The sequence below is a fragment of the Phalacrocorax aristotelis genome, chromosome 13 (assembly GCF_949628215.1).
Source record: "Phalacrocorax aristotelis chromosome 13, bGulAri2.1, whole genome shotgun sequence".
Lineage (NCBI taxonomy): Eukaryota > Metazoa > Chordata > Aves > Suliformes > Phalacrocoracidae > Phalacrocorax > Phalacrocorax aristotelis.
The window spans coordinates 17,609,046-17,620,392 of NC_134288.1; the positions used below are offsets into that span (position 1 = coordinate 17,609,046).

The 11,347-nt window shown below is 43.6% G+C and overlaps 1 protein-coding gene across 1 annotated transcript; it reads right to left on the reverse strand.

Moving 5' to 3' along the window:
• Window positions 1-8,904: 8,904 nt before the first annotated feature.
• MOCS3 (molybdenum cofactor synthesis 3) lies at window positions 8,905-11,347 on the reverse strand. The gene has a single exon (XM_075108456.1). The coding sequence runs from the start codon at window positions 11,291-11,293 to the stop codon at window positions 9,878-9,880; it is 1,416 nt and encodes a 471-aa protein (XP_074964557.1). The 5' UTR covers window positions 11,294-11,347; the 3' UTR covers window positions 8,905-9,877.

The window sequence follows — 11,347 nt, forward strand, 5'->3', positions numbered from 1 at the left end:
GCCCAACAGGGAATATTTGCTTCCTTGTTGTTTGAGGTTTAGGACAAAAAATAAATCTAATTCCAACAGTGCACGAGAAGTCTTAAGGAAGAGACAGTGCTGTAGCTTCTTGCATCTCAGATAAAACCCTACTGTGTTAAACTTCTGTGACAGTTCATTTAGCAGTAGGGATGCACACACAGCTAGTGAACTGTCCATCTGTTGGGAATAGACCAACCTACTCTTCTGCATATAATTTCTGTATGTGATTTTGGTTCTGAACATGTATCAGAGCTGAACTTGTAGAATTACTTAAGACTTAAGTAGCTTTGTCAACCTTTCTTCTTCTGCACCCTCAGAGCTCACTGGAGAAGGGAAGAACAGGTAAAGAAGATAAACAGGTAGACTGAAGAATGGCAACCACAATAAATAAGAACAATTTTCCTGTGCTGTGATTACTCGCAGTACAGCTATCTCATCTTCCCGGCTGGACCCCTGCAGGCATTACGACAATGGTGAATCATACAGAGAGCTGAAAGAGAGCAAGGTGCCTGGCGGAGGGGAAGTCTGTTGATGTTGGAAGCAATGCCTGAACAAGGGCCTTTGCAATATCAGCACAGGTGCGGGAGAAAGGCTGTCGGCTCCTCCTGTCATTGGCTCACTGGCAGATGAAAGAAAATTGAGAACAGCAGTAGCATCCCACAGTCATCTCTACAACACCATCTCCCGGAAGAAAGCACCAATTCCTCCAGTAAGTATCAGTGCAAGTTATCCAGTTGGATTTCAGAAGGAGGAACAGGTTTGTACCTTCATCTATTCCCAGAACTGCAATGAGTTCCAGCTCCTTGGAACAACTGATTATCAGAGTTACCTGAAACTAATAATGGGAAGACGAACAGGAAGCTGGTTTAGATTCTCCGCAACCTTCTGTTGTCCCAGGACAAGTCACAAATCTTCTCCCTTTTGTTCAAGTTTAGCTACCGCTGGAATACTGAACATTCAAGAATACCAGGCTGTTATAAATCAGTCTCCATCAATGTCTATATTTTCACTACCTGTGCAAAAAGTTAAAACCTTTGTTATTCTTAGCAATTGTCACATTATGCCAGTAGAATAATGGCTCTTCTTTTTTCTTAGAAGAATTGTGCATCAACGCTGCCATTGTTTTTAATCACAGTACAAAGGGAAAGAAAGAAAGAAGGAAACATGATAGAACGTACAAAATGATCAGTCTTGAAAAGGCTAAAAGGATGAGAACATTAAGTTTAAGCTTGTCACTATGAAAAGTGAAGATCTGATGGAGGTAACTGCATCCAAGAAAAAACTGCAAGAAATTTCATCCCAGAAATGGTGCTTTGAATGGACAGTAGTATGGCATTAAAGATGCTTTAACTGAGATTAACACTAATCAGGGCAGCAGACGAGCAGGCCGCAGCAGAACTTTGGGCAGAAAGCACGGGAAAGGAATTAAGTTATTATGTTAAAAGTGTCAATATTCAGATATTCCTTGGATCAGTGGAGCCAGAAAGAGTGATTGAAAGGTGAACACTAGAGTTCTGAGCGTTGAAGAACATGTTGGTGCCCTCGACTGAAAGGCAGGAAGACATGACAGACATAACAACACAAATTCAGTTTTAATAAACTGAAGGTGAAAAGGCACCTATAGAGTGCTTTAATGAGTTCCATCCATGAGTTCCAACCGTTACCTCCCACTACTACGGTAATAAAATAGAAACTGAGTGCAGAGTTTCAAAAAGGTATTTGAAAAGGATAATATGCATGTCCTGGAAATGATTTCTATAAATTCTACCTAACACTTGTGGTTCTATCACACAGCATCTGGAATATACCTGTGCTCTGGGTGTGCACATACATGCATGTACCTATAAATATAGACATAAAAAGACAAGTTTAAACACTGATTTTTTTTTAAGAGTTTCAAACCTTTACATTGTGAAGTTAGAAATCAATTTCAGAAAATAAGAACTCCCTTTCACTGTTCGTGAGCAGGTGAACGCCCATTTGTGTAAGAGACTTCATTTCCCAGTCAAATATATAAGGAGCCATTTTAAATTTGGAAATAACCTTTCTTTGCAAGCAGAGATTTGGTCTCCTAGCAACAGCACAAACACCTTGTGAGCAAAACTACAGCTTATCTGCACAGAAGGGCCTCGTGCCGTGGACATGGAAAAGCCACAAGAACATCCAGCTGCTGGTTTCTTCCTTCGGTGACCGATGGCGAAGGGTCGGGTCAGCAAAGCCTGCAGTCGACGCACACGTCGGGGCCCCAGCGAAGGAAGGGCTGTGGCTGAATCCATGCACATTGTGTGGACTCTCCTACTTAAGCGGTCCTTTCCAGACCTCGGTTCTGGCTACAGCTGTAGCCAGATTCTAGCTTTCAATTGATACTACAATTTCGAGTAGCCCTGATACACACTAGGAATAGCTTCTTTTCTGGCTGGAAAACTTGTACCGCAATAGAACTAGACTGAATTTATATCAATTTTCTGATAAGATTCATATGAAGCTATTTTTTTGTTCTTAGCTACAATTTTTGTCATGAGCATGAAATATTAGAATTGCAAGTACTTCACCACAAAAAGAACAAGAGGTCAGAGCAGCACCATCACACAGACATATTTCAATTGGCTTTGACAATGAGCTGAATCAATCACACAAAATATATTGTGAAGACAAGATTAAGTTAACCCATTCAGTGATAAAAGACTAGAGAATAGACGAACAGAAGCCATTTCCCTCTCCTGCTGTCAAGACCAGAACACACCAGTTGCTTTTCTGTTGCTATATGGAGAAGGTGAAGAGCATGCAGCTGTACAGCTCAAGCTTCTAAGTGCATACTAAAGATTAGAATGGATTTGTTCTTTAAGTGACCAAGCATTTCTCATGGCTTCCAGGAGACCAGATGCAATATCCCACTGCCTTGTCCAAGTCACATAATCCATGAAGTTTAGCTCTTAGCACTGTTCTAGAACAACAGGCTTATTAAATTGCTTCCTTGGGATCTGGTCACTAGAGTTAGATTGAAATACAACACACACACAGCAGAGACTGGGGGAAAAGTAATTTGCCTGGGACGAGTACAGCCAAACTTGGCAGAAATGCTGGATTTCTTCTAGTCTTTTGCCTTACTCCTGAAATCATTAGGCTTTTGGATGACTGAGTTATTTGAGGAGAAGGCTCTGAGAAACATTTCTCTCCTAACCATGGGCTCTAACCACGTATTGCTTCTTTTTCTGCACTGTATTTATTTTTCCCACAAAGATTTTGAAGCTGCAGTGTAAGGTAAGCAATGGGCCTGGTATATTTAACCAACAGTAACATAAACCACAGATGGTTAATACCACAAACCAGTGTGTGTGTGTGCTTTCCTGTGGTTTACGTTAGTGTTTGCTAACTGTGCTCCAAACTTTGCTACCCTAATACATGTTAATATTTCACACCTCTCCTAGTCTTAATATAGGAGGAAAAGTACGACCGCATCATGCCCACCAGGAAGTCAAAGGACTGGTACTACCCCTGAGGAACTCTAGTTAGCCTCAAGCCACAGTTATTGCTGCTTTTGACTGCCCTTTTCTTCCTTTCTCCCAGCTACCCTCTGTAGTGATGTCAATGCTTTTTATTCAGCTCTGCCACTTCAAAACTATTCTATTATTTCTGACTGAAGTCCTGTAATCAAACAACGCAGCACAGCTTGTCTTTATCAAGCTTCTTGTACGATTACAGGACGACTCAGCTCCACCTTTCTCATTCAGCGTGGGTCCAAGCTTGGAAGTAACGCGCTCAGTGCACGTAGCGGCTGACCCTTCCTTCCAGCAGGGAGCGGTTCTGGGTGGGAAGGACTCGGACCAGTGTAAGAAAAGACGGTCTTGCTCTTTATCTTGATGCACCGCTTCACAGCATCCGCGAGACTTCGCCTCACAGACTGACTTACCTGAGCAACCCCTGCAAACCTGGAAGTGTTAGATTTGGTTTTGTCCCAGCAATCAGGTTACACAGCTCCGCGGCTGCAGGGGCTTGTCACCACCACAACCTGGCATGCGAAGCTGCACTCTGTTTTGCATTCTCTAAAATGGATCCATGTTTCCATGCCTGTAAAGCAGGGAACATTCAGCGTATTCACTGAGAAACCGCTTGCCAACAGGCAGCAAATTTTCACGTTACTGAACAGATAACTGCAAACTATCTGCTGAAGCTTGGCCTGTTTGCAGGCATGCGTCTTAACCATAGAATACCTTGTTACTGTTCACTCTCCTGGTCTTCACCAGATTTCAGTAAACTGCGAGCAAACCACAAACTGGACCAGTAATCCAAAGCATCTTTTCATTATCTGCCCTTTGAACGAACCAATTAATTGCCTACAGCAAAAATAAAGAAGTGAAGGCAAGGAGTTCCCTTCTACAGCTTTGTGTTTTAGTGTATTTTTTCCTAACCCACGCTGCAATTTAAGATCTTTGTACTTAGAAGAGAGCCGCAGGCTGTAAGGCATTACATTTTACAAGGTGATTGTCCTTTCTGACATACACAAAAACAGTTTGTAAATGAAAAGATGACATTACATCACTCCTCTTTAGCTTCCTCTCACCCAGATAAGAGTACTTCTCAGATGATCTCAGTTAACTTGACCTCCTACAGGTCAATACATTCGCCTCTCCCACAAGAAACAGCTGCCACCTTTTAGCAGCATTAGGTGATTACATGGGAATAAAAGGCAAAAGCTTTCAGTGTCACCAGGAAGGAATGCTGGGGCTGAATGTACTCTTACTCTAGAATAAAAAGCAAATCCATGCTAGATTCTGACCCACAGCCCTTCCAAGGGTATTGTAGCTTTCCCACTGACATATAGATTATATCCGGGCAAAAGGAGAAGCCCAGTCTCTTCTGGCAAAATCGGTCGCTCTGGGGTGAAGGGCGTCTCAACAGCACGGCTGGGGTTTTTTTTCCAAGTGTTAAACCATCTTGCTGCATTTTGTTCAAACTCACTGGACCACGTGCCCTTTCTACCCCAGTCACTATAAAGATGATCTTCTGATGTCCTAGAGGCTGCTACAATTTCACAGACCGCCAGGTGAGAGACCCTGCCCTGCCCCGCGCACACGCTGCCTGACCCCAGCTGGCAGGTTTGTCAGAATGCTGCAGTGCCCGCTGCTCCTCCCTCTCGGGGTTTTTAATTCTGCTTCACACACTGAGCTAGCAAGTCAGAGACACGCATAAATCCAGTGGCACCAACGAAGCTCATGCTGACGCTGTAAGGACTCAACCTTTTCTAAAACACAGTGATAAGCAAGTCTTTAATCTTCTTCGATAGAGTGACTCAGTTTCAGGAACACCTCACCTAATGAGCCAGGACATGATTTAAGCCATTTCCTATGTAATATTGCAAGAGTGCAGGAAATAACAAACACACCACCTTTTCATTTCTGTATTCTGACCAGCACCTGGATTTCAATGACAATTGCAAGCATTCAAACGGATGCAAGTGCCGTGACATCACAGGGCCTCTCCTTCTGGTTTATACCCATGCGCCAAGAGGTCTGCCAGACGCCTCACGGCAAGCATAATGCAGTTGTTTAATTGCAGCTGTTTAATTAAGCTTGTATTGTAGGAATACAAGCTTAATCCCACACGTGAAGCTAAAGATTCTACAGAGAAAAACTTTCAAATCTATTTCAACAAACCCCAAGTTAAAAGATGCTTGTAACTATAGAAGCTTTAAACAAATGAATATGCTTGGTTTCATTCCCTTATTTTAACTCTTTTGCCACTCCACTTCTCTTTAGAGCTAGGAGAGGATAGCCCGTCGCTGCTTTTGTGATCCGAAGTGTCTGCAGAAACTTGCTGTTACAAGGTTCATTCACGACATTTGCACTGAACACACTTGCAGGATTTTTTGTTCCCAATACTGAAGACAGGCTCCAAGTGTTTCCACAGTTCTCTGTGGGACAGTAAGGCTCACAACTCAGCTTCCTTACCGCCGGAACGTGCCTGAGCTCTGGGCACAGGTAATCCTATGGGCTTGTTCCAATATGTCAAGTCGGCAAGTTCAGTTTTTGTTTTCCAGAGAGGTCCAATTTGTTGTGTGGGGATTCTCTGACTTAGAGGCCTTTGATTAGCTGGGGTTTTTTGTTAGATTCTACGCCTTAAGTTCCATTTTACAAAACAAGAAGGGCAAAAAAAGAAATGTCCTTGACTTTTCAAAAACCCCTGCCCTAACCAGGTAAGAAAATCTGCAATGCTTTCAGTAACACTAAGAATGTACTAGCAGTGACTCTTTAATTTGTATTTAGAAACATAGATTTAAGATCTATGTTTAATTTTGTGCTGGCATTTCTAACAGCCTTTTTCTGTACAATTATCCATTTTGGCTGCAAAAGCGTTTTGAAATAGCGTGTGAAAAAACGTCAGGTTAAGTCTCTGAAACAAGCAATGCTTTGAAAAACCTAGAAAGATAATTTCCCTTATATTTTTTTTCTTGGAATATTGTACATACTATTCCATTGCCCTGCTCCATTTTATTCTATTTCCCTGGCCTTTTTCTAAAACAACTGTACAACAACCCATTTTTAGAAGGAGACCTCAGCTCTTGCTAAGGTTGATCTGCATCTCACAGCCTAGAGAATGATTTGGTTTATTAACTTGCAGTGCCACCTAGCAAATGTCCTTGAAATTTTTTTCCTGAGGTAGTTTTACAAAGGACAGCTTAGAGCTTTCATATTTAAAAAAAGGCAAACCTGTGCGTGCAGTATTTTAAGCATCTAGTGCATACTTTCGTTTGGAACAGTTAGATTTCTACCAGAAATTATGCTTACAAATAGGGTAATAATAAAGATGACCTCCATACCTAAAATTCTGATATACAGACTTTGAGGACTCGTTTTGGACGTATCCCTTATACATTTCTCTACAAGTAGTTCAGTTAATTGTTGGGAGGGATTTTCTGCAATCACACACTCTGACAGTAGGTCAGTGCTGAAGTTATTGGAGCTTTAAGATAACAGAGACTCCTGCCACCAAAATAAGGAGGATTTTAGCTTTTCGAGGCACATTAGTACCTTGCATGCAAACACCTTTCAGACTTGCATGAATGCTAGATCAGCTTGATTTGCCTTGCTTTAAAATAATAACCATGTCCCAGGGCAAAAGAAGGTTAGATATTTCACTCTATGCCTGAACAGGGAGCCTATCCCCGAGACCCGCGTGTGGGAGGCATTAAAATGCAGCGATTCAGGCTAAATGCTGCAGCCGCTTTCCTCTTACCGTAAACCTCTAACAGGAGGCTGTTTCCTGTTTAGTCCCTGTGCCAAATTCTAGTAAGCCATTTAAAGGAGAGTGTAACCAAACAAGCAAAAAGCAACCTCATGACATCAAGAGCGAGGGACCAAGAGAGAAATACACTCTGCTGACCGACCTTATCCTTTGATAGCACATCTTACACCAACTACAATATAAGCTCCTTGAATAAAGCAGCTTGTCTCCCTTCACAATGTCAACATGTACCAATATTTAGACAGCACTTTGGCAGCACTACAAAATGGTACAGTTTTATTGCTTCCCTTAGAATTTCTAAGTAGAGTTCTGCTATTATATTTCCCGGTTAACAGAGGAACCACTACATGCTTTATAGAGTTCAAGAAATAAAGCAAGTCAAAACAAAAGATAAGTTCCAATAATAAGAATGGTTTTGGCTTAGATACGATGCTACGACCTTGAGTTTCCAGCCTGCCTCCGAAGAGGCCAGCACTGCGTGAGGACTGCATTTACAGGAAGACTTGTGTATCACTTCAGCAAGCCAAGGGGAAAACAAGAAATCAAAAAAATAAAAGCATGTAAAGAATGAAAATTTGACAAGCAGTACGGCCCCCATTTTATTTTCATATTTGCTGAGAATTTAATTGCTATCCTAAGTCAAGGGAGAGAACACTATTTTTTTCCAAAGAAACCTACATTTTGCATACTCCCTTGAGATCAGAACGGAGCCACTAGTCCTTTCCAGAATAACCATCTCTACATTGTACATCCCAAATAGTTTTGCACAGAACTCTCTTTATGCAAAAATAACAGACGCATTTCAGATGCTGTACTCCTACAAGGAGCTTTGGGCCTTAGTCCCTGCAGATCGGCACTCACACTCCTTCCAAAATGCCATTTTAATGGATAAGATTCTTGAAAGTTTGTCTCTCCTCAGCCTGACTTGATGTGTTTACTTTTTTTGCCAGTTCTGATATCATTCTATGGTTTTGGTCCCTTCTCATTCCTCATTTTCAATTCCACTGTTTTTCCACAGAGTTCTCCAGTTCCCTGAGGCATTGTTTTCTGTGCAGCACAAAGGCTAACAGTCTGGCTTCCTACTTGAAAATGTGCCACAAGAAACACAATCGTAAATTTGCTACAAAAAAATCCTCCAGCAAAGACCACAGGCTTTAACGTCACCACCTTTTTCTTTCACAGAGCTTGCACACATCTGCTGCTACAGTGTTGTAACAAGGGAAAAGACTTTACACCTTACTTCTATACCCTGGAAGTAGCAAGCAGATTTAGAATCAAAGCCTTTCCCCTCTCCCCAAGTCCACAGGTTCACCTTGCTTTGAATGCCTTTAAATTCCAGATATAACTCTGTATTTATAAATTCACTGAACCATTTCCTTCACAAGAGACTAAGATTATCATTAGTAGAACCCATGGCATGTTATAATAAAGTAGGCGGTGTGGATGTTCTCAAATTTATTTTACTAAAACATGCCTTTTCAACTACTAATTATAACGATGCTATTCTTTCTTTTGCCCTTGTATAATGCGAAGATTAGTCATGACGTGTTTTTTTCTCCTCAGAAAGCAATGGAAACCCATACCTTAATTAATATAAGATGATGATAATTGCTACGCTTAAGTGATGAGGACTCAGGCAGCTCGCTGTTGACAAGCCATTTATTTTTCTTCCCACTCAGTTCATCTACAAGAACTTTTTAGATATGCATAGCTCTTCACGCCACTTAACAAAATGATGCAGTACAGCTGGGGATACGCAACTACAGCAACAAGCAGGGACAAAACTTACAAAATATGTCTTTGTATTTGCAGAAGGGAGGCCACACATCTGTTTTTTTCTCTCCCACCTCCTCTTCATCTCTCAATCTCTGAAATCCTCGAAGCCCTCACAAAAGCATTTTCTGTATGTTTTACAAACTTTCTGGGCTCAAACTCACATCTTATTAACGCTTAACCTTGGTTTCTCTATGCAAATCGCAGAACACACTTTTTTGCCAGGTAACAAATGAGGACAGATGGCCCTAGAAGTTCTTAACAGAACCCCTTTGCTGTAGGTGCTGTTAGTTGCAGTGAGCAGCTCTCTTTCATAAGGACACAATGCTTCTAGAAAGAACTAACAGATGTTGACCAGAACAGTCTTGTCAGCATTGTCTTGGCAATTCCCTACGATAGGCTTAACAGTCCAGGTAAAGATTAACAGACAGTTATTTTATTTGGTCACTGTTTCACTTTCTTAGGCAGTTAGGAGAATGAGTAAAAATTTTCAACACTTGACTCCTGTTCTTTGTCATTCTCCAGGCTATAATTACTAATTAGGAGTCATTCTCAATTACCACATGCACAATTCAGTAGTTATTCCAAGTTTTCGCTATTAATCAATAACCAAGAAACAAGTTTCTTTCAATTTCCACAGACAGTTTCACATTTTTATAAAAATAATCAGACATCTACAAAAATACATAATTTCTTTGAAAAAAGGAAACTACTATTAAAAAAAGCAACATGGCATTTCTATCTCCTGTTTTATCCATATGATATAGTCATTACACAGAGAAGATGAAACCCTATGGAATGTACTACGTACATTTGTATTTTTTTTTCACCGTTTAAATTTCTAATACTGAGGAAATTTTGGGTCAATTTTACTGGCCCAAGCCATGAGCCCCCCTTTAATATCCTTAACTAACAGAGAACCAAACGCTTTGACAGGTAACTCCTGCAGAATTCTTACAGCCTTCTGGGAGTCATTTCCTAATTTGCAAACAACATATACAGGAAAAGATGTCTGGCCATTAGTTCTCTGCTTTTCTTCACAAATTCTTTTTTCTAAATATTCCAGATATTCTTTGTCTTTTTCTTCTAATTTACTCAAGGGAGCGTGGACAGCATGTACCAGGCGGCAGATATCCACTTCTACCTGCGGACGAACATCTAACAATACATGTGGAACCTGATCATCCAACAGTTTTTTGTATTCCTCTACAGATACCCTGTCTTTGCTGGACAGCAGATGTAAAGTCCTACACTTGTCTGTTGCGGAAGAGCCACAAAACGCCTCGTAATCCTGAAGACAGGTGACAGATGGATTGTCACCGCAAACAGCACAGTCTGGCTTCTTCGGTCTTAACTTGATGTTGCGAAATCTCCCTTCACGGGCATCAAACATCAGCATGAATTGATTGAAGGAGGAACCCATTCCCGAAGCGATCTTCAGCACTTCCAAGGCCTGGATGCACCCCATGATGCCCGGCACGACGCCCAGCACTCCCCCGTCTGCACAGTTCGTCACCGTCTCTGGCGGCGGGGGCTCAGGGAAGAGGCACCTGTAGCAGGGCCCCCCTTGGTAGTTGTACACCACTAGCTGCCCCTCCAGCCGGAGGGCGCTGCCGGACACCAGGGGCTTCCCGGCCAGGACGCAGGCGTCATTCACCAGGTACCTGGTGGGGACGTTGTCGGAGCAGTCGGCGACGATGTCGTACTGCCGCACCAGCTGCAGGGCCGTGCCCGGGCTCAGGGCGCCGCAGTAAGGCACGTACTGCACGGTGGAGTTCAGCCGCCGCAGAGCCGCCGCGGCCGACAGGGCCTTGGGGACCCCCCGGCCGGCCTCCCCGTGCAGCACCTGCCGGTGCAGGTTACTCGTCTCCACCACGTCGTGATCCACCAGCCCCAGGCGGCCGACGCCGGCCGCGGCCAGGTACTGAGCGAGTGGGCAGCCCAGGCCGCCGCAGCCCACCACGAGCACGGAGCAGCGGGCCAGGAGCAGCTGCCCCCGCACGCCCAGCTCGGGCAACACCAGCTGCCGGCTGTACCTCAGGATGGCGGCGGCGCTCAGCGAGGCCTGGGCGGGCAGGTCGGGCAGAGGGCCCGAGAGAACGGCGGGGCCCTCCCCCACGGCGGCGGGACCCTCCTCGGCTGCCGAGGCGCCCTCCCCCGCCATCAAGGCGGCCAGCTGCTCGCGTAGGCCGCGCAGCTCCTGCTCTTGCCGGCCGATCTCAGCCTTCAGCCGCGCCGCCTCGGCGCCGCCCGCCATTGCCCCGGTAGCGCGGGCGAGGGACACAGTGCCTCACTTCCGCTTCCGGCTGCT

Bases quoted from the DNA above. Each gene is read 5' to 3' on its own strand.
- MOCS3 (XM_075108456.1), bottom strand. From the start codon at position 11,293: ATGGCGGGCGGCGCCGAGGCGGCGCGGCTGAAGGCTGAGATCGGCCGG.